The sequence below is a fragment of the Rhynchophorus ferrugineus genome, unplaced genomic scaffold, assembly GCF_030347505.1.
Source record: "Rhynchophorus ferrugineus isolate W39M unplaced genomic scaffold, kcgeb_rfMv2 rfM6, whole genome shotgun sequence".
Classification (NCBI taxonomy): Eukaryota; Metazoa; Arthropoda; class Insecta; order Coleoptera; family Curculionidae; genus Rhynchophorus; species Rhynchophorus ferrugineus.
In genome coordinates, this window is record NW_027472585.1 from 33,053,197 (window position 1) to 33,078,717 (window position 25,521).

General features: G+C 33.7%; 1 protein-coding gene across 8 annotated transcripts in view; it reads left to right on the forward strand.

Moving 5' to 3' along the window:
- The window catches only part of LOC143198089 (uncharacterized), a 254,549-nt gene that overhangs the window by 217,011 nt on the left and 12,017 nt on the right, over positions 1-25,521 (forward strand). For 6 of the 8 annotated variants that reach the window (XM_076407049.1, XM_076407054.1, XM_076407053.1 and 3 more), the window contains 5 exons: positions 22,729-22,928; positions 22,986-23,145; positions 23,198-23,298; positions 25,121-25,252; positions 25,312-25,482. In XM_076407049.1, coding sequence (XP_076263164.1) covers positions 22,729-22,928; positions 22,986-23,145; positions 23,198-23,298; positions 25,121-25,252; positions 25,312-25,482 — 764 coding nt within the window. Of the gene's footprint in view, positions 1-8,126; positions 8,522-17,721; positions 18,178-22,728; positions 22,929-22,985; positions 23,146-23,197; positions 23,299-25,120; positions 25,253-25,311; positions 25,483-25,521 lie in introns of those variants that run through there. The other 2 variants (XM_076407057.1, XM_076407055.1) reach the window with 2 other exon arrangements.

Here is a 25,521-nt window from a genome sequence, read left to right on the forward strand (position 1 = left end):
ATTATTCGTATTTTCATCCTTATCATAACTTTGTTTATTATGTTACCGGTCAAACGTATAATAATTAAGCTCTCTTAAATACGCTTAGATGGTACATATTATTTTAGCAATAAACATTGCTTTTTAGCAAAAGAACACTACATGTACCGTCGAAAAATGAATCACAAGACATTTCATTTTGGCATGCCATTGTGAAAAGTATAGTTGTAAAAACATCGATATTTAAAAAATATCAATAATATAATATATATATTTTCGATATTTTTTTTAAAATATTGAAATAAGTATAAAAAATATCGATATTTTACAAAAAAATTTATTGATATTTTTAAGAAAAACTAAAAATAGTGAAATATTAGCCTAAAAAATATATATATTATTTCAATTTCTTAAAAAGTAGTAATTTCAAATTAAGTACCCATTTTAAAGGTTTATTAAAAATGTAATTTAATTTATTCTTAAAAATATCGATATTTTTTTCAGAATATATCGATATATCGATATTTTTTGCATTCCTATTCTGCAAAGACTGTGATGGCTGTGGTTGTTCTTGAAGACTGATGATGAAGGAGGGAGATTCTCTATCTCAATAGTTGTTCGGTCCCAAGTATTCCTAATTTCCTATCTAACGTTCACGCTTTTAGAGGATTGAAATCTTAAAAATTAGTTTGTTTAACTGTTTCGAACCAATGATTAATTTAATCCATTGTGGTCGAATTTCGGCCATAGGGCAATCACTAGTAAATAGTAATAGTGTTGGCAAACTATTTCATTTCTCAATAATAATGTTCAATAAACTATTAGCTATTAATAAGCTATTAATTTCATTTTACAAAACTGTTACTAATATTCACTTAACTACAGAGGATGGACGAAATAACTTGAACACTTGACATATTGACAATATTTCTTAATCGATAAAGCTTTAAGACAACACTTTGCGCTTTTAAAATAGCTGCAATTCTTCATCGAATAGATTCATCTGAATGTCTCAATAGTTTCCACTGGATACGGAAATATATTTCTCATTCTCCGCTGTAAAATTCACCATGACTGTTCAATCGTGTTGATATCTGGCGATTGTGTTGACCAGGAAAAATATTTAATGATATTCTAATGCTCCTCAATCCAAGACTGACCTAATATCTTGGAAAATGGCAATGGCAGAAATATGCTAGTCATAGTAAGAACTTCATCATTCAGGATATCGAGATGTTCATTCGTAGTGATCCGATGTGATGTAATGAGAGGACCAGCTGAATACCACGATATTGCTGCCCAAACCATCACTAAAATTGCATGCTTGACTGTAGGAAAAGAGAGTCCAGATCGTAGGCCCTCCATACATAAACTCGACCATTTATTTTTAATGTATAATCGCATAATTTTTAATGTATGTTCGCCGATTTGTCCGTCAATTGTGGGCCGATTTCAAAAATCTTTTTTTATTCGAAAGAATGCACTTCCGAAGTGGTCCTATTGAAACCAAATCAGGATCTGTGGGGAAGGAGGTTAAATCGAGGAAAACGCTCAAATTTCCAAGACACGTACATAGTTTTCACATATTTTTTAGCTAAAATAATTAGATATTTATGTATAATGTTATTGCTGAGCTGATGTGATGGAAATGTGGAAGTCGTTCAGTGCAAAAGCCATTCAGTTTGCTTTTTAAACACTAACCCTAGCATATAACACCCCGTAGAAATATTGTCGACAACTACCTCTATGGTGTAACTGTTCAATCAAATATTTTTAATAAAAAAAATTAATATAAAAAAATAATTTAAAAAAATTTGTTAAAAATATTTTTGGATGTTGGTTTATGGAGCTCCCATCGTACTGTTTTAGTCGAAAGAAGTAAATGTTGAGTTCTGCCGTCACTTTTACTGCAAAATTCCAAATTTGCTATAATTGACAAGGTTTTGCAAGATTTAGTTAAGATATATTGAGAGTTTATATAATTGAGATTGATTGCTATCTTAATCCTGTTTATTTTTACCTATTTTTACTCATATTAACTTGATCTCATTCATTCTATTATTATTAAAGACTAATTAAATTTAAAACAGATAAATCTTAGAAATCTAATTTGAAACAATAAAAATATTTGTTATTAAATTTGATATTAATGACTTTAAACATTTTTAACCTTAGAAATAGTAAATTACGATGTAAGTAATCATTTACGAATTAACATTTAATTACCAGCGTCAATTATTCAGCTTACCGATTATAAAGCGCTTTGTAATGCTATCGATTAAATACTGAATATAAAAAACGGATACAAAACTAATAAGCCTTTGTAGACTTGTACTTCATACAGAAATCCCGGTTGGCTTTGAAATAAATAGAAAAATATTCAGGATTCTACCCATCATTCAAGAATAACTAAATTAAGTGCTGCATATACTTACATAATGAGTTAACAAATAGGAATGTATTTAAAAATATCTGATAATATTAAGAAACTGTCGAGTTTCATAATAAAAATTCCATATTGCAAGTGTGTTATATAGTGGGACTAAACGGTACTGGATATTCTAAGAAATCGGTGTGGTATCTGGTGACATTATAAGGGTTTTCTTAGGATACCTTAAAATCATCCTGGTCCGGTAGAATGACTATACTGCGCTGGCGCGCGCGTCCTCAGTCTTCATTATATTATATTATATTCATTTATATATTTTAAAATTTAATAATAATTTTAAATTATAAATTAGAAGATATAAAACTATGAATCTTAACTATGCCATAAACTACTTACTAAATTACCTCATATTTGAATATATAATACTACAAATGTATTATATATAAATAAAATTCATAATACACAAATAAAATTAACAACTTTCTTGTAGACACAGTCATTTATACTTCTCACACTAATTAATAATTAATTACTATACAATAAAAGTTGCAATAGAAAATTTCCATAAAGGCAAGGTTAATATATTTCATGGAAAAAGAGCTTACCGTCTAAAAAACACCACCAAAATTAATGAAATCAACTACTCAAGATGTTAATATTTTGTGTTTTATTTTAGTATATATATACATCTCATATACATTTTCCTTATCAACAAATCATACGGCTGTAGCAAGTACAATTCTTTTCTAAATAGCTACCTTTTCAGGATTAGTGGTGGCAATATTTTCCTACACTTCTGCAAAGTCTATAGACTGGACGATTAATTGATATTACTTAAATATATAATTCTCTATTACCATGTCAAAATTCAATTGTCGAATATTCTTCTGGGATTCATATTGGCTACTTGTATTTGCTTCAATATTGAGTCTTATAACATTCTAAACAAAAAAAACTCATATAGACTTCTTTTTAAGTAAAATATAACTTTACAAATGCCATATCAAACGCTTTAACAGTTAAACAAATAAATGCCCAACGTTTAATCAAAGCAATACCATGCAGTGTTGCCAAATCTAAGGGCAAGATCATATATTGTACTAAATACTAAAAAAACGTATACTCTATTTTTTTCAAAACAAAATATAAATGTTAATGTTAGAAAGTCTTCTTAAATATATTATTTTTCTAAAATAAAATACATCCATAAAACAGATTACCTAGCTGTAAATGGCAACATCGACTGTTAACATTTCGGCTTGCGGGGAGTAGATTGCGCCGACGAATATACGAATAGTTCCGAAAGTAGCCGAATATCCGGACCACGATGATTTTTAATGTATACTGGTTTGTTTATATTAGAATATAATTGAACGAGCAGTATTATCTGTACACTCGTTCCAACAAGTCGCCAATTGTTTCTGTTAAAATAAAATAGTTTTCTAATAAATTACAAGTTCTTATTTAAACCTTACACCTCTCATAACCAGCTGAAACGTCCAATTGGTAGATTCCAAAGATAGCATAAGCATGTTCTCTTTTAAATTCATTCAGTTAATCGGAATCAACTTACTTATCAAGAAAAGAAACAGTTTTTCAAGAAAACAAATTGACGTTGGAGCAGCAGACGTTCCGCAGTTATTCTAAGCATTCCTTGATATAGTTTAGTGGTGCTCTGATAAACGTTTTGCAGTTTTGGATCAATTCTTTACCTAATTTAAGTATTTAAAATAATAGTAGCACCGTGAAGATATTTTATGATGGTACAGCGATATTTAGTATTACAGATAATACGAACAAGCAACCAGAAATCTGTAACAAGCAACAATACATCACAAACGTATACTCCAGTAAACTAGGAAATCAAAAGCCAAAACAAAGTTCTACAATTAATTACCAATGTTTATCGCTACGTAACCAAAGAAGAGCTACACAATCATCTCGAAATTAAATGGATATGTGAAGTGATAAGATTTCGCTTTAAAATATGATTTAAGGTTGCTAAATCACGGCAACGTGGAAGCAACACAGCTACTGGACAACACGCGGGAAATCAAAAGATTGAAGCTATCAAAACTTGATACTTGCTATTACAAATAATAACGAACAAGCGACCAGAAGTCCGTAACAAGCAATAATACATCACAAACGTATATTCCAGTTAATCAGGAGATCAAAAGAATCGCAATCAAAGGAGAAACATCCTGTTCATGTTAATATCGCTGTGTATTGTGTAAATGTATTCATCAGAAGAAAATTCTGCAGGGTAATTAAAATGTGAACATTATTCCTGTAATGTCTAAGTAATAACTATAGTTTTAAGTTTGTAAAAACATAAAAGACATTATATATGCTGAAACGATTAATAACAATGTATTAGTAGATAACAAAACAACTAAAAAGAATAAGGAGGCGTGGCATGATAAGTAATAAACATGATAAATTAATATATCGTTACTTTAACTTTACTTACTGCACCACTATGCCTACTAAAATAATGCCTAGAAACTTACTGTGGACATAAACTAAATTTGACGACATAGCATTGTAACATTCTATATAATCATATTTATATTAAATGTTATTGGTGCAAATGCGAGATATTAATGTAAACATTTTAAAATTCTATGATCTCTGCATAATATAAGTTTTCTATTTAGTATTATTGAGTTATTCAGTGTAAAATTATAATTTGTATAGAGATTCTAATCATGGGACGTTTGTCATGTCAAAGCATGTCAAAACTCTTTTAGAAACTTTATTCCAATTATCGGTTTTGATTCCAATTATTTAAAAGTGGTGATTTTGGTGTCAATGACAAAGAACGCCCTGAAGGATCAAAAAAGTTCGAAGACAATGAATTACAAGATTTATTGCGAGCTGTTAAGTAACTTTAAGACAGCTTACATATTGAAGTTTACGTGTTATGGTAAAAATTCGAAAAGGGGGAAAATGCTCACGAAAATGCGATCTCGAATATTTCAACGTTATGGTTTCATAACTTGTCAGTCAAAAAAAAAATTTTCTGTGATAAGCCATCCACATCTGCGCCAAAGTGGAATGCCGGTCGGCACCAGTGTAATTACCAGACAGTGTATTATATACAGTACCAGACATTCTGGTACAGTGTTTCGAACCATGAAATTGCAACAAATCAAATAATATAAACAAGGTAATAAATAAAACAAACAACACTAAATACGAAATACTTCAACAAATACAAAATATTTGTTTCTTATATATTCTTCTTATTCGAGAAGTGCTTTAACTGCTTCTCTATTTATTAATTTTTTTAATAATCCTGCGCTTTTAACAATTATATTTCAATTAATTGCAACTAAAAACTGATCGTAATAATTAAACAAAGCATCTGTATTCGATTGATATATCCACATTAAACCACCATCTGCAAATTATGTAGCGTTTATTTGAAAATATTTGATGATATATATACTCTAGCGTTGTTTTCTTTTCCGATACAACTTGAAAGTTTTATTTTCTTTACCAGTCTCCAATTTCAAATTCGCCGAAAAAAAACTTCTTAAGGGTATACTCATAGATTAACCCTCTAAGAATTAAAAAGTTTTTAAAATATAAAAGAATAGATTTTTTCAAAAGTTCTATACTATAATACCCTTTAAACTCCTTCCAAATATTTATAATTAAGTTCGTTCAAAATACAGTGACGTTCACAGTAAACGGTTCAGTAAACCACACACAGTTATGTCACATAAAACATCTTTCTGAATGATAAACAACCGTATCGGAAATTAGAGCATGCGAAAACGGTTAAGTACCGGAATCATATCTTTTCGAAAGAAAATTTAGAATCTTTCATCAAGGGGCATTCTCAACCCTTAAACCTATTTCGGCTGGAGATCCCCAGCCTTGGGACCACTCCTATATCTGCTCTACACTGCTGATATCCAAACAACAAAAGAAACAGTATTTGGAACATTTGCCGACGACACAGTTATCACGGCAAAAGATATATCTCTACCTAGGGCTCTAGAAAGAATACAAGTAGTGGTCAACAAGATCTATAAATGGACCTAGAGACTGGAAAATAAAGATTAATAGTTCCAAATATGTCAATTTTAATTTTGCGTTGCGATGAAATAATAAAAATCGACGGATGCCAGATTCCTCAAACGGAATCAGTTAAATATCTCGGCATCCATTTCGATGGTAGGTTAAATTGGAAACAACATGCTATAAAACAAGCAAAACAGATTAGATTCAAAGTCAAGCGATTGTATTGGTTAGTGGAAACATACTCTCAAATTTGTTTATCAATCAATCAAGTCAGTTTGGATCTATGGGATGCAAATATGAAATTGCACTAAAATATCAAACCAACTAGTAATCGAACGCAGCCAAAACAAAGTTCTAAGATTAATTACCAGTGTTTATTGCTACGTAATAAAGGAAGAGGTGGACGTCGAATTCAAATGGATATACGAAGTCATCCAAGTATTCGCCTTAAAACATGAAAAGGTCGCTAAATCAGATCAATGTGGAAGCAATAGTTACTGGACAACACGCGGGAAATCAGAAGATTGAAACGAACCAAACTACACGAACTTATATAGTATATAGATATAGTCTATTCGAAGTTTTTTTGTACATACGTCATCAAGATTTTTAATGTATTGCCTGTCGCAATTTGTAATTTCGTTTCAGAATCAGATCATATTCTCCTTCTCATTCTATTCTCGTTAAAATGAGACACAATGTTGTCTGATTATTTCGAATACGTAACGAATGAACCTGTCAAAGTAGTCCGGTTGTCAGACGTTCTTGAAAATTCTTGAAAGCAATATGATAAGAGGTTGTAGCGACCTTAAAGCATATCGAATTTTACATCGTGGAATAACTGTCTACAAAATATCCAGAAATATAATCCCAGATGTTGGACACGGGCGGGGTGCCAGCAGCGACAACTAGAACACGATAACGAATAACTGACAACCCCGAGACGTTTATCCGGGATGTTATTGAAGAGCACTTTCGATCATTCGTGCCACCATCGACTGCCCAAGCCTCACCTACAGATAAACCCAGCGCCGATACCTTTCATTTATTTGTATTGTTCCTTAATATTTTATATCGTCAATAAATAACGGTTACATAATACAAACACCACTGTTTCATTCGTTTTACCTCCATTCACCGAGCCATATAACATACCCTAAAAGGTTATAACTCTAACCTATGGCTGTATAAATAAATATAAATAACATTTTTTTCAATTATTTTATTTAGATTAGAATTTTGTTGTATATGAAAGACCAACTGAATTAAAAAACTCATAGTTGGTAGGGCAACATTGCGACGTTTTGACGTCACAAATTTAGATAAAATATGTACAAAATAACTTTGAATAGACTATATATTCGTAAGTTTAGCTTAAGTAGTTTAGTTTTATTTTAATTTGGGAAATACATATTAATGTATTAATCCCGTACTCGCCTTGCTTGTCTATTAATGCAAATACAAAAGAACAAACTAATGTAAGATGTAATTAATATTAGTAGCCTTATGTGCATGCTAGATAATCAAACTTATACAGAATGATTATTATTTCTAATAGATAATACTAAATTGAGTTAAAGCTGTTTAAAAAGGAATGTTGGATCAAGCATAATAACGGTACGTTTCAACTGAGTTAATACGATACCGAACCAAACCGAACCCGGAAATTTTCGAATGTACCTCGTACCAAATGCAAGCAGTTGTGTTGGGCGATAGAGAATCTAGGCCACGTATCGTACGTAGTAAACTCGGCTCTATTTCCGGCCTAGAGTCGTCGTCGTAGGCCCATTCGACAAACCGGTCGCCTTGTTTCCATTCTTTTCGAGCGAACAGCCGAGGAGAATGTTGGGGCACGTTTTATACGCAGAACACCCGATATCTAGTACAGTTTTGTTCGCCAGTAGTGCCATGGCAGAGTAGCGGGCTCTGTAGTACCACCACCGTCCGTCCACGTAGAACAGAAATATGTGTTTCTCCCAGTCGGTTTCCATCGTACGGGGATGCCGGGCGACGTGTCGCGGGTGAGCACCACACGAAACAGGACCGGCCGACAACGCTGGATCGGGATGAACGGTGAATGCTGGACAGTGGAGTGGAAAAACTGAGATTTTCCTTGAGGTAGGTGCGGGATGTTTACGTTACGCGACCAGACAATGAGATCGAGTGGAAAACGGTTGAAATTATCTCGATCGGTGTTTGAAATGTAAACATTGGCATCGCGTAAAGTTACGTGCTAACTGTAGTTGCGGGGAACTAATGTACCGCGCGCCGTTGCCAAACCGAACGATATTTCGGACATCTCCCGACAAAATTTACGCTACGTTTTCCTTCCCTCATATCAAATTCAAAATATAATTCTGGTCGAAATAAATAACGTTAACAATAGGTCATCTGTATAACCATAATTTCCCAGTCCTTCCGTAATTATTTAACACCGCAGGCATTTGTACAAAGAATTGTGAATGTAATTTCTATTTATTTGCATTTTAGCGGTATTTTGAACTTAAATTGTATTAATTTGCATTTTATTTTCATTCTAATTCCGTTAGTTCCGAAAAAATTACCCTTATTTCATTATATTTTACAAAATACGCTTATTCATATTAAGTTTCTTTGAACAACTATTATTCCAATATATTACCTTTAAAAGTGATCAAAAAACTTTGCCACTGATAAACTTTTTAGTTCCAATTTCATGTCCCGCGATACAGAAATATCACGGTCAGATATAAAAATTTATTATAATTTAAAAAATCGTGACCCTCTTTGATTGTGATTTGCATAATGCTCTTAGCAAATTTTAAACGAACTGTTTAAACGTTTCTGTGGGAATTAGATGACATATTAAAGGCAATTTTAATGTTTTGCTTGCAAGGCAGGATATGTAACCTTGCATTTTTAATAAGCAAATCATATGAATAACCACGTCAGAAATGTCAATGGATTTTATATGGTTTTGACATCCAAAACGATCAAATCAATATAAACGGGAATGTTGTGTTTTATATTTCGGGATATCAGAATAACACAATTATTTATCAGAGTTAATTTACTGTTTTTTTCGAAATAATCTCCCTCTAAAATCGAAAAAAAAACTTTGTACTAATTTGTTCTTGATATATTTGATTATCCATCAAATCTTTGTTTTAGCGGCTTAACGGTTCTTCAGCGCAACTACTGTGGTTATTGTCGCGAGTGATAGTAAACAGAATAAATAGTTCTCTTATATGAAAATTTTAAATCATTAATTGACAATGTAATGTAAAATTAATGCAACCGTCATACGATGCTTAACTTATGAACAAGAATGTAGCAAAATCTACTATCGTGTTTATTGAATATGAGGGAGTAGTATACGACTCTTGGTAATATACGTATGTAAGTTTTATATAATGAAAGGTTTAAGGCAAAAATAACTATTATTTTATTTAAAAACTGATTTATTATGAAAAGAAGAGGCAATTGGTTGAACAGCTATAGAAAGCGACACTGAAGATAAAAACAAACTAAAGATGCCGGATACACTAGGCTGTATTACATAACGTATAAAAGAAATCAGTATAGTTTTTAACTCAATTTTTTTAACAAAGACCATTGCTTTTAACCAAACCAAGCTAAATATTAGGTATTTATTTTTAATTTCTTTTGGCGTTATTTTTAACTTACTATCTAAATACTACAAAAATACAAGACGTAGTCTGATGTTTCTAGTTCTAGACTATATAATACACACTCTATTTGATGTATATGTCAAAAAGAAATAAACATTCATCAATATTGTTTTTTAATAATCTATGCATGCCATTGAACAGCTATTTTGTAAAATATAGTTATCAAACAATAAAATCATAATCATCAGCATCAGCCTAGGTCTTTTCTGTTTAACAGGAATACTACCAACGCAAAATATGATTTTCTATTGCAGACAATCAGTCAAAGCTCTTTTAAAATTAGAGATTATCGTGTACTTATTGAGGTCATTCTTTATCATTTCAATTTTCTTTTTTAGCTATATATCCTTATACTTTCAGATCAAAAATGTCTTCAAATTTCTTGAATGAAGCTATTTAATCAGGGAAGGATTTAATCTTGTTCAAAGATATCCACAGCATGGTGTATTAATAAAAAATGCAATACATATCCAGAACTTGGCGTCTAAAAGATTAAATCTATAAATGTATTAGTCATGTTCAGTTCAGTTGGCTATTTTGACTATTTAGATATAGGAAAGTCAATTGGTTTATCATTATTAGAAACAGCACTAACTTTAAGAAGAAGAACTACAGAAGGCATATAAAGAACTGAGATCGATAATTAGGATGATGACGATGATAATTTTGAAAAACCATTGTAAGATAATCAGATGTATTTACTATTTCTTAAAATTATATTATTTGTGCAGGAAATCAGGGGTTTCAAGAAAAAAACGCTTTTATTCCTGTTGAAATATATTTGTTAAATATATATTTATAAAATATATCGATACAAATATATCTATAGTCTATTCAAAGTTAATATCTAAATTTGTGACGTCAAAACGTCGCAATGTTGCCCCATCAACTGTGAGTTTTAGCTCAGTTTGTCTTTAACATACAACAAAATTCTAGTTTAAATAAAATAATTAAACAAAAATGTTATCAAACATATATAGTTTATTTTAGTACATCTCATGCATATAATACAATTAAGAACTAACTATTAATGGTTCTGTTGTATTATTTTTTAGAATCAACTAAATTAACAGCCTACCTAAATTGAGGTACATTTTATCAAATATGACAACTGCAGTTCGGTCTATAAAGTCAAGTTTCTGAACTAACGACCAAAATTAGAGGTTACTACTCCAGCAGCAAAAAGGATCCTTATTCAGTATCTGCATTAATGTTCTTCTAGAAGACAAGCAGAATATCTTCGATAACAGTTTATATCCTCTGCCACTAAATTTCAATAAGGATAAAGCCATTAGTTTTTCATCCAACCTGAAATGAAACTGATGGAACAGGCTGAGTTATCTGTAAAGGAACATATACATTTCAAGTTAGAACCTCCATTCTCTAATAATAAACATAAGTTTCTTATTATATACTTACTTCTGGGTCTTGTTGGGGTAGAAGAATCTCCTATATACCTATCAGCCCTTAAGGTTTTTTTATTACACTAATAAATTAGAATATACAGAATAATCTAAAGTAATTGTCAAATACATATAAAAACACATACCGAAAAACTTGACGTAAATAAACAATACAAATTATGTGACCTAAAAATGGCCATTAACTGCTTAGGTTAGAATTATTAATACCGAGGCCGAACGAGAGAGAAACACACATATAGCTGTTGCATTTTTCATGTACATTTGGCCGCGTAACGGGGATTCCGAAAAGCTTAAACGTGGGACCCGATTTTTCCATATAACTTTCACTTCTAAATTTCTTTATTCTATGACTGTTAATATCCAATCTGTCTAAAACGTGTTCACGATTCCACCATTTATCAATTTCTTCCTCTATAGGTCTTATCGAGTTCATCCAAATCGAAGGTGTTATGGTCGACAATGCTTCCTTCCACATATCCAAACAGTTCTTGGAATATCCTTCTCGACCAGCATGTCTGTTATAATAATTCTTTGCTACCCCCCATATCAACTCGACTGGATTGAATATACAGTGATAGTGAGGAAGTCGCAATACTATGTAACCATATTGTTCAGCCATCTGATCTACTGTATATATTTTTTCGGGTTTATTTCTAAAAAAAAAGTAAATTGGAAAAAACGCAATGAAACATTTCATTTGTGTTTACATAGTAACAATTTGAAATAGTTCAGTTTTTAGCATGGTCTCTTCAAAACGTAATTCATGTTTTGAAAGCCATTCCTTCATTACAACCTTTGTTGATGCTATTGTTGGGATTTGTCAAGATTCGTCACCCACTTCCTGTGTAGACTTGTTTTCTTGGTTGAATCTAATGTGGCGACCGCCACGACCCTTTAGGCCACCACCAATTCACCATCAACAACTACAAAGGTTGGCAACGCCGGTGGATTGGTACCATGCAGTTCTGGAGTATAAAAGGCCATCACGACGACGTCTCGCTCTCTTTTCTTATTACCGTCCCCCTGTAACAGTACCACTTCCACAGCGCTACCGTACTTCCTTCACCTTAACCTAATATCCTGTCAATTCTCCCATCGACCACATGTATCAATCGTAAGTTAGAATAAACAACTTTGATTCAACCAGTGTTTTTAGTTCCCGTGCAAATTCCTTCCAAAAAAATAGTAGTGAGTGTTCTGATAAATAATCGCAGCGGCAGCCACACATTTCGCCGATCGACCGGCCCGACGAACATTCCTACAATTGGTGACCCCGACGTGATCAAAGTGCCTAACAGGTAAATCGACTCAACATAAGCCACTCGACAGGTGCTTGACACGTGCATGGAAGGATAGCACGAGGAACAGAACTCATCAACATCACGTGATCGACGACATCCCACGAGACTAGCCTAATGGACGAAAACCACAGAAGCCCATCATGTATACCAGCAACACATGAGCACCCTCGCATCACGAAACGGGACACGTAACATATTTACAGGTACCCTCAAACAAAGCTAAACGCCTCAAGACGAACGACGTCCTGCTACAGCTCCGATGGCGGCTGATCCCGTAAAACTCCTCGCTCAGGTTGGGATCCCCATCTCATCAGCAGTCCCCGGGCGTTTGTTTGCGTGATTGCGGGTGCATTCCGGAACTTGCACCACATATAGGTACGTTCCACGGCTGTTCCACTAGGAGGGGAGTTATGTGGCGACCGCCACGACCCTTTAGGCCACCACCAATTCACCATCAACAACTACAAAGGTTGGCAACGCCGGTGGATTGGTACCATGCAGTTCTGGAGTATAAAAGGCCATCACGACGACGTCTCGCTCTCTTTTCTTATTACCGTCCCCCTGTAACAGTACCACTTCCACAGCGCTACCGTACTTCCTTCACCTTAACCTAATATCCTGTCAATTCTCCCATCGACCACATGTATCAATCGTAAGTTAGAATAAACAACTTTGATTCAACCAGTGTTTTTAGTTCCCGTGCAAATTCCTTCCAAAAAAATAGTAGTGAGTGTTCTGATAAATAATCGCAGCGGCAGCCACACATTTCGACCGATCGACCGGCCCGACGAACATTCCTACACTAACATATTATTCTTCATTTTATAAGCGATGTTAGTCACAGTATTCACACTAACAGACAGCGCAGCAGCAACACGCTAAAAAACATTTTCAATAATTTCAGCAACTTATAATGTCATCAATATTTACCTTTCTCACGGAGTTTACGGACAAAAGGAGGCCTCCATTGTCCCGTTCATTTTCGAAATAATTTATTAAAGACGCAATCAGTTTGTGCTCCTGACTATCTATGATTTTCGGTATTTCCGCATGATATATTACGCACCGAATTAAAATTTATCAAAATAATTAAAGCCCTAAAATATTTTGAATAATTTTACGTACGTTTGACAACCGGGCGACTTGCTAGTTAAATTGCCAGGCTAGTTCGGTTTAACAGTCGAACTTCGGAGAATATTATCTCTCTTTTTAACTAGAATAAAATGACAAGGAAAATATTGTCTGATTCTAAAACGAATTTACAAATTGCGGCAGGCAATACATTAAACATCTTGATGACGTGTGTACAAAAAAACTTTGAATAGGCTATATATCTTTCTCGAATATAGGCAAGGTCAAATCTATTCAACAACCGATATATCCTCCAGACCATACACCGTTTTGGTTGTCCAGGTATATATTTAATTTTCTTCGATTTCTATCGATATTTTTGTCACTGAGCATTGACGCTCAGTTTTGATGTTCAACTTATGAACTCTATTTATATTTTACAAATACATTATCACTCTCGCTTTAGGTATGAAAATAAATACATTCTTATAATTCTATTAATCCGATTTCATTAGGTACATATAATTAATTTATGATAGATCATTACTGTCATCATCCCAATGACAGCTCCAGTCTCACAATCAGACTAGAAGCAATAGCTGTTTATGGAAATACTTCGAAAATACTCGATTTCAAAGATTAGTTGACGTTTCCAGTTCGAATACCACGAAAGCGACTAATATTCCCAACGTACAGGTAATTAGCTAAATTACTATTCTGCTGACATAATCAGTCCATGGTTATCTCGGTATCTAGTTAAAACACGTTATTGCGTAATCAATGATCGTGTAAATTAGCATATAACATCTGATGTGGGTTAAGGACGGCGTATAAACGTCAACAAACAATTCGGGGGAACTATCAACAGCACTATCTATCGGGCGCTGACAATTTCGCGAACCCAGATATCTCTAATCGTCGAAAATGGCCGATTTCTTGGATCTAGTCGAGACCGAAAAGGCGATTGCTTCAGTTATCTCGTTCATATAAATTATTTTATGTTTACATTAATAACTAAAAGTATTAGGGTATTTCCCTTGTTATCTTTCTGGTGATATTTTTAGAGAATATTTTTATAATTTTGTATATATGTTGAAAATATAAAGTTGAAATGTCCATTTTTTTTTCTGTTTGAGTGCTTAACTGAGTGCTAGCACCTAACAGGTCAATTAAAAAGTCTTGAGAAAAGTTTTGGGATCTGAGAGCAGGAAATAGTCGCTGGGGACCAGATCTGGAGAATATGGTGAATGAGGAAGCAATTCGAAGATCAATTCATGGATTTTTGGCATCGTTTTCACTGACTTGTGATTTGGTATATTATCTTGGTGAAGGAGCACTTTCTTTTTCTTCAAATGCGCCCGTTTTTCGGCGATTTCGTTATTCAAACGGTTCAATAACACTATATAATAGTCGCTCGCTGTTGGTGTTCCTTCCTTTTTCAAGGTAGTCAATGAAAATTATTCCATGCACATCCTAAAATACAGACGCCATAACGTTGCCAATCGACTGTTGCGTTTTCCCACGCTTTGGAGCGGGTTCATTGTGTGCAGTCCACTCGGATGACTATCGATTGAACTTCGGAGTGAAACGATGGAGCCATATCTCATCCATTATCACATCGACGCAAAAACTCGGGTTTATTATGCTTGATCATCTTCAAACACTGCTCCGAATCATCAACTCGTCGTTGTTTTTGGTCAAAAGTGAGCTCGCGCGGCACCCACTTTGCAGAGAGCTTTCTCATACCCAAATATTCGTGAATGATATGATGTACACGTTCAGTTGATATCTTTAGAATGTCTATTACATCATTCAATTTCAATTTACGGTTATTCAAAATCATTTTGTGGATTTTTTTAAATGTTTTCGTCGGTAATAACCTGTTTTGGGCATCCACTGCGTTCACCGTCTTCGGTGTTCATTTCACCACGTCTAAACTTAGCATACCAATGCTTGATGGTTGATTTTCCTTGGGCAGTATCCGGAAACTCGGCATCAAGCCAAGTTTTTGCTTGAACTCTATTTTTCCCTTCAAAAAGCAATAATTTATCAACACGCGAAATTCCTCTATCCATTTTTTTCACAATAACAGAAGTTGCTTCACTCAAAATGCTATAATTCACAAACTAATGATCCGACAGCTGTCAAATTTATACTCGCATATTTTGAGGGTTAGGGCGAACTAAAAAACATATGGATTTAATTCTAGTATTTAATTCAAATGACCTGTTAACAATAACATCTGATATAGGGGTTAACTGCAGCCTAACAATTGCCTTTCTTTTTTATTCGAGCTTAATCGCCACAGTCAATTTAAAACACTATCTCAAAGGTTGCGAATTTTGAAATTTAAGAGATAAACGAAAGTTCGTCCGTCGAATAGGGCTGTTACGAAATAATATAAGTTTCCGAACCAGTGCTTTGTGTCAATGAAAAAGTGGATTATTATAGAAGAACCAAGAGTTGTCGGCCGGAATATTATAATCCAGTCTATTCAGAAGAACAATTTTACGCCCATCATATAAATTATAAAATATGTACAGTATTAAAACAAAAATGTTCATTTTCATTTTACTTAGCGTATGTGTGTTATACCGAACGACTGGCCTTGTGTTTATGTTAAGAGTGACAGGTGTATCACTATTCAAAGAGTCTCCACTTTTTCCGTGCAATAAAATGAAAGTTTTTTTATTAATTTCTCAAGTTATTTTAAACCTTTCACCTTTCATAACTTATAGGTGTAGGTTCTCTTATCGATATTGGAGAATCTCTTGGATAGCTCATGAATGGAACTGCCATGAGGCCTTTTTTTCATCTAGTAACGCCAGTAATTCAGTATCACTATTTTCTTCTTTTGGATATCTTGGTTACTCAAAATTTAACTTCAATTAGACTTTGATTCAATCAGTTCAATGAATATGAGTATTTAGCATATTTATGAAGCAAATACTTCTGGCAACTAATTATGTCCAATGAAATGGACCAGGCGAAATTCAACCTTGACAGAATACTGTAATTTTCAAAAACTTTGCTTCATAAACGAATGTACAGATGCTCTCAATAATCACCTTCAAGTAACCAATGCTACAAAGAGTATATATATATATTATATATATATATATATATATATATATATATATATATATATATATATATATATATATATTTGCAATAAAGCTCGTAAATATTCCATTTTCTCCATGAAATACTAATAACCAGTACTCTATCACTTACGCGATATAACACCTCTCTTTTAAAGAAACAACCAAGCAAAATTATTTGTATTGCCTGTGTCTTCGTCCTCCACTTTACCTTTGACGATCTTATAAATTGCATTGTTTTTGTCCAATTTTCATACTTAACCCAAGTGTGGTTTCCCAAGTTCTTGTTATAACAATATGTTATAATAAATATAACATACAGGCCTACATTTGAGCAACCGAGCTGAAAGAAATGGTGATTTATTGGACCCACATCTCAAACGATTCTGTCGGCTCAATTCTATTGTAATATAAACGAAACATGGAAACGTCACTAATCACATCTCCCAGACTGACATATATAATTATATCGTTCTTTTTTAACAGACCCATTAATCCCTTCTTTATAATTTAGTTCGGCAGAAGAAATTCGCAAGGAACAATACAATTTTCACGGCTTACTATTTTTGATACACCTTCTACGTAATCAATCCATTCATCAGACAAAAGAAGAACTCGTACGACTCTTATCGGATCCAAATCAAATAAACACGTACCGAACCCAAGACCAAGTCCAAATCGGTGCTGCTGGGCGAAAGTGTGATTTCGAAGAATTCGCGTCTAATTTGAAAATAGAAAGTGGACGATGGCAATCGGCGGTACGTCGGTCGGCACAAGTGCATCGGCACGGCAGCGTTTGCTTCGTTTTGGTCGTTGCCGTTGTAGAACGCGCGGATTATTTTCAGCGGGGTGAACGTACCGGTGCCGCGGCGCCATTCTTAACCAGTCCGTCGCCTTCGGGAACAACGATGACAGCGGTGGCGGCGCCGACGGCCACGACGGCCGCTCCACGGCTTAGTTGATTTGTTTGCAAAAGCAAATCTCTATTTCTGTACCGGCAACAAAGCCACGCACGAAATATTCTTGGACGACGACTCGATATGCAACAGTACTCTTCGGCATGCCGTTTAATTTTATGAGACCATTCAGAGTGTGTGTTTATTTATCGATACATCCGTTTAACATTAAGTTAAATACTAAGTAGTGATTTCTCAATATCAGACTGAAATTTATGATAGCGCAAATCAGAGACTAGGAAGAAAATAAGTAAGTTTATGGTGATTTATGTTCTAACAATTTAAAATCGTATTTCTAATAATAGTTACAACCACAGCAAACAAAATATTATATCTAGAAATTAGTTTTAAAGATTTATTTTTAATTTTAAGCTTTATTGCGAAAAATCGGTACAGTATTTTTTATTGGAAGTATTTTCCATCGATAGCCGCTATATTTTCCCATCTTTCAAGAAATTTAAGGATTCCGTCTGGAAGGAACTGCGTATAATCTATTCAAAACAGCAGTGAAATCACGTCATTAGAGTTGATGATGATTTTTCTTCTCGACTTGATTGTCTATTGTAATAATTCTTTGCAATACCCCATATCAAATCAATTGGACTAAATATACAGTAATAGGGTGGAAGACGTAATACTCTGTGGTCATAACGTTCAGCAATCTGATCTACCATGTATCTTTTCTCAGATTTATTTCTAAAAAAGTAAATTACATTATGTAATTTAAGCCATTTCCTAATTGCAGCATTGTTGATGCACTTGTTCGGATATTCTCCATCGGTGTGTTATGATATGGTGCATTGTCCATAACAATAACTGATGATTCCTCCAGTTTTTATACATTTGATCTCTGATACAGCTAACATCAAGCTCTTCTTGATTCGTCGCCCGTTTCGCATAAAATGACTTGTAGCCTTCAACTAACAGAGAATCTACAAACATTTTCACCAATAATTTTGAATATGTTATGAATAAAAATCAATGCTTTTTTTCTATATATTAAAGTCTCCTTTTACCAACTAGGGATTTATCTGGACTGGACCTACAGTTTAACGTAGGCTCCGAACCACGGTCCTCGGCATTAAGCCTACCGACTGGCTAGTGACCAACTTAGAAATCATCCCAGAAGACATTCGGTCTTACCCAGCTTGGTTATTGGCGTGACTGGGATCATTTTCCTTGTCGGATTTTGCACTATTGCCTAGGACAATCACAAATATTAAACAATCACAAACACAAATTTACGACCATGTCCCAGCAGGATTAGAACCCGCGACTATCGCAACAGTAGGTGGGCCGTCCTGCCGCCTTTACCATTGCGCCAACCCAGCCGACAAACAATACTTTTAATTTAACCTAAAGTTATATGTAAAGTAAATTTGATATAACTAATTAAAATGTTAAAATTGCTTATGTGTTTTTTGCTTGTATTGGAATTACTGAGGTTTTCGACTGCTTGAAAATTCAGAGATTCGTAACTCAAATTTTTTGATGATGTGATCGACAGTAAAATTGAAGAATATACAAATGGAGTCATCATTAATAAAATCCCTGTAATACGTAATATTTGCAATAATTGTTTGGTTCGCTTCAATCTTCTGATCTCCTGCGCGTTGTCCAGTAGTTGTATTGCTTCCACATTAGTATGGTTTAGTGATCTTCTTTCGTGTTTTAAGGCGAAATCTTGGGTAACTTCGCAAATCCATTTGATTTCCAAGTCATCGTGCAGTTCTTCGTTGGTTACGTAACGATAAGCATTTTAGATCAAGTTAAGCGTATCTTCTGCCTAACCAGTATAGTTGTTTTATTTTGGTTATAATATGTTTTGCTTTTTGTTTAATATGATGTTTCCAATTCATTCTACCGTCAAGATGGATGGACCGAGGTATTTAGCTGATTCTGCTTGAGGAATCGGGCATCCACTGAGTAATATAATTAGGTTTTTTATTATTTCACCTCAATGCAAAATTAACATGAACAGCTTTGGAACTATTAAGTTGAATTCGAATATTTAGTCCTTTTATAGATTTTGTTCACTGCCACTTGTACTTTTTCTACTGTCCTGGGCAGAGATATGTCGTTTGCCATAATAATTGTGTCGTCAGCAAAGGTTCCAAGTAGAATTTCTTTTGTTGTTGGGATGTCAGCAGTCTGGCAGTCTGATTTTCTTCCACAAAGATATCCAGCGGACTCCAACAGTTGATAATAGTTGCTCATCTTACAGATTAATCCCAAATGCTAAACCCGATCAAAAGCTTGTGAGACATCCAGGAATATTACAGGGTAGTATTTCTTTTCCTCAAACGCCTTTTCACTTTTCACGCAGTTACTCTATGACTTGATCGATTGTTGAGTGGTGATTTCGAAAACCAAACTGGAAATCGGGTATTATTGCGAAATGTTTAACACGTTTAAATATTAGTTTATTAAATAATTTTGATATTGCAGGTAGTAGCGAAATAGGCCTATAAGATTCGACTTGTTCTGCAGATTTGTCAGATTTTTTGAGCATAATTATTTGTGCCACCTTATTTGCAATATATAGATGATTATTCTTAATACCACATATTCACATTTAATATGCTATTCATACAGTAGTAGTATTATGTTATTACTGTTATATTTATCTCTAGATATATACTAGTAAATTATAACTAAATAACCAATATATACTCCTCAGTACATTATTTATAATATTGTTAATATGTAAGTTTCTATGAAGCTTTCCCTTTTTGAATGTGAATAGAGTACATTTTACTACGTATATTGATTAAATTCAATTTTTATTTCTTAAATTTAGTAATTTTTAGTGAATAAATAAAATAGGTAACTTTGGAATGTTAATTTTGACGTCAATTTGAACCCATTAAATAAATTCGTCGAAAAATTAAGTTTCTCATTAAGACATAAGTTCAGACAATTTCTTATTACGCTTATTAAACTAACATTACCGGGAACTGGATCTAAAACTGGTATAGTTATTTGTATTTTTGGTTAGTTAGTGATGATTGCCGTCTCGTACCAAAGATAAAATATAGATGCTGCATTTTAAATATGAAATTATATTGATATACATTGAATATGAGAATTGTTTCAGTCATTAAGAGACAAAAAAAAACAACAAGAAGAGAAGCCGGCTTGGTAGCCGCAGTGATTAAGGGGATAGGACGATCCTTCTACTGCAAGGATCGTCGCGGATTCGAATCCCGCAAGGCATGGGTGTATCGACAAGGAATATCATCCCAGTGACGTCTATAAGCAGCAATTGAAAAGTTCCGGGCCTACCATAGTAAAACACATTTTTTGGAATTAGTTAGTTTTTTTTAACTCAACATAATTCCCTTCAAGGGTCATTTATATTATTTATCACCTCTTCATTCAACAAAAATTTCTTTCCAATGAGCATTCTTTTGAGATCTGAGAACAGAAAATAGTTGCTGGAGGCCAGATCTAGAGAATACGATGGATGAGGAAGCAATTCGAAGCCCAATTCATGGATTTTTGCCATCGTTTTCACTGATTTGTGACACGGTGCATTGGCTTGGTGAAGCAGCACTTTCTTTTTCTTCACGGACAGTGCCCCAAGAAAATCAACCATCAAGGATTGGTATGCTAAGATTACATGTGGTGAAATAAGCGCCGAAGACGGTGAACGCAGTGGACGCCCAAAATGGGTTGTTATCGACGAAAACATTTAAAAAATCAACAAAACAACAATTTTGAATGACCGTAAATTGAAATTGAATGAAATATATACATATATATATATATATATATATATATATATATATATATATATATATATAAATTTATATATATATATATATATATATATATATATATATATATTCAAATAAAACATTTTAACTATCGAAAATGTAATGTTCTTAATATAAATATTGTAATTATTTAATAAAAATATATTTCTTATTTTTCGAAATAAAATTGTTGTTAATCAATGTTAAACTAAGATCAGCGTTATTTTGATACTTATATACTTAAAATTATGTACTAGTAAATAAAAAAGGACTTGAGACTATTTCTCTGAAGATCAGTAATTCTAGATTAATATTCACTTTAACTAATACTTAAAATATTTAAAGTTTTTTAATATTAATATCAAATGGTAACTAAACATCACTCAACAGTTTTCTTTCCACACAAGTTTAGGCACAAATGCTATAATGTCACAGCGATGACTGAGCTGTTCCTTTGGAGCGGCATCCATAGATTTGTCTGATGGACAAAATGTATAGAATCAAATGGCCAATATTTTTAATTGAAACATCTTAACTATCTATTGTAAACAACGTGTTTTCTTTATCTAAAAGTGCCAGAAAGGTATTACCGATACGATATACCTAATATATAAATATTAGAAATATAAAATTAATTGCAAATATAACTTATTTCTAACAATTTTAATTCCATGGTTAGATTTATAATATTAAGTAATAAGACAATTATTTTAAGATATGTTTAGATATATTTATAGAATAAAGATTAAACATACGACCAAGACGTAACTATGTTATGGCACTACAACGACAAATATAATTACCGTACTAAAGCATGTACCTATTAAAGAGACTAGAATTTGCGGATATTGCTCTTTGATGAATCCGGTTTGTTGTCTTCGAAGGTTATTCCTCTTTCTCTACCGTAACTATTCATTCCCGAAAGACCTAGACTATGTTTTACGATCATTATTACCAAGTTAAGTGACGCGCTCATTAACATTCACTTTTTTCAAAACGTATTTAGTAAATTGCAAGCGCTAATTTTTCCGTTTGATTTTCAGTCCCGGCAGAAGTATCTCCGTTACAAAAATCCTTCTCCAAGGAGGACTGGGTCTTGCTGGACGCGATGGGCTCGTCGCCCACCCCGCAATGCTCGGGTAAATTCCTTACCATGCACAAACGACGCCGCAAAAGACTCACCACACGCTCCTTAGTACAGGACCATGCTATTCTTGATGACATTCATCACGGTTTGGTTCAGGTACGGCCGATCACGTCAGCTATTCGTTCATCTTTTGAACGCGTTGCTTTATTATAGCGAATCTTGGACCGATGCAGCGCGTGGGCTTTCAACGCATTCACTCTGGAAACCGTGGCCGGTGGTCGATCACTGCCCGTACTCTGTGTACACCTTTTCCACTGGTACGGTTTGCTGGATCACTTCCAGTTGGATGTCGTACGCGTTTGGAAACTATTCAGTAAGTTTGTCTTAAATTGCCATTCCAACTAATAATCGTGCTCTTTTTACAGCTCTTATAGAGGAGGGGTATCACAGCACCAATCCGTATCATAATTCCATACATGCAGCCGACGTAACACAAGCAATGCACTGTTTCTTACTAGAGGAAAAGGTAAAGTCAACTGATTACTGACGAAATGGCGAATGCGATACTCGGTTTTGAACCTGTGTTAACGAAACTATATATCTCGTCGTTGGAGAACTTCTTCGATAGCTCCAGTATTAAACCGCCTTTGGAGCCCTTTAATTTATTTGTATTGTTAGCACCAGCGATTCGTAGACTAACGCTAACTTCAATTTGCCTTGATTGCACACAGCTGACCATTTCAGATAGACTTGGATGTAAATAATAGAGCATTCACTATACTTACTACTAATTTATTAATTAACCCGGCGAATTACACCGAAATTAATTAAGGTGGTGATTTTTCTAGGCCTTCTCAACTCGACCTCTAGATATTTATGGGTCTTCAGGTCGAAAAATAAGGGTCGCAAAACTGTTAAGTCCCAAATAACCTTAGCAACCAAAAGCTGTTTATAAGATAAATTAAGGAGCTGAATCTAAATCAGCCCGTTTTTTATATTGGTTTTATTTTGCAGAAATCTGTCGGTATTCTTGACCTGTGTACTTGAATTAAGTTAATTTCACTGTTGGTATCTCGAATTGGAGTTCAGGCTGAGCTTCAGAGAAACATATGTATTTAACCAAATCATTCAATTCATACTGAGGTGTAAAATGTGCTCCATTTTTATTTATAAACATATCTTGAGCCTAAGTAGTGGTTTGTATTAAAAGTTGTAATTCCATATCGCTTAGACTGCCTTAGACGATCTTCAGTATGAGAAAACAATTTAGTTACTGACTCGACAAAACTCCACACACACTAGACAGGACGTTTTATAAGGATATCTCTTCGGTTTAGTTAAGCAGATTTAACAGTTTAAAGATTATTACTAGCTGGGTTCCTTTTGACCATCTTCTTTATTATCACAAACATCTTAAACAAAAATAACTTGGTGCACAAAGTTTATTAATTGTCCCAGAAATATTAAAATCAAAGCCCGATGAACATTTTCATTTCATTTTGTAATATATACTTAGAATAGACAAAATAATACGAACACCATGCAGTTTAGTACATCTTGTTACATGTTAGCAACATTGCTTTTTTATAAATAATGCGACGCATATGTACTGTTTAGTTTACACGTAAAGTTCTGTAGGTTATATTTCATTGTATTGCATGCTTTGATCTGCTAGTTAACACAAACGATTGATAAAATGTGTCATCTCTCAGACTTCGAAAAAAAGTAGATCGTTAGTAAAAACAGCTGAATTAAAGGTTTCATGAAGGATAGTATCCACAATTCAATAAATCATCATTTACATTGTTTCCTACAAATAGCTGGGTTTATGGATGGAGAATCCCAAAAGTTCATATTATCACTAGCATATTGCTACCAAATACTTGCCATATTCCAAGATGATAATAAGCGCCCATACAAACAACTAAAAAAGTCAAGTCTTGGTTTGAGAAGCATCAGAATATCATGAAACAGAATATCATGAACTGTTATGGGAAGTTTTAGAGCAGAGACTGAGCAGTAGATCATTGAAGAAATTGGCGGATGTTTTGGTACAAAAATTATATAAAATTCCATTGGAAACCATTCAGACACCCTTTATTTTACTATTATTCGGCGAAGAATTGCAGCCATTTTAAAAGCAAATGGTGACTCAACATTATTAATAAATAAATATTGTGTATGTCAGGTGTTAATATTATTTTGTCCCTCCACTGTATGTATGAACTATTTCTTTAAAACTAAAAATATATTAAATATAACTTAACATCAATGAGTTGACCAGTGTGTCATATTTACATCACTGAAGAATTTTGAATATTTCACACATTTAATTCTCTTAATTTTAGATCAGAAAGCACATCACTCCACTTGAAATAATGGCGTCGCTTATTGGTGCTGTGGCCCATGATTTGGACCACCCCGGGGTAAATCAACATTTTCTCATCACCACATCCAATCATCTAGCTATTCTGTATCAGGTAAACAGGCGTCACGTTTGCAAGTGCTCGGCGTTCATCATTATTCATTATTGTTTTAGAACATGTCAGTACTAGAGAACCATCATTGGAGATCGGCAGTGGGCTGTTTGTTGGAGAGTGGAGTGGCGGAACAACTACGACCGTATCGTGATGAGCTCGAACAACAAATCCGCGATCTCATTTTAGCCACTGATATCAACAGACAGCAGGAATTTCTATCAAAGTTTAAAGTAAAGATATTACTATTTGAAAACGACCAGCACCATTCA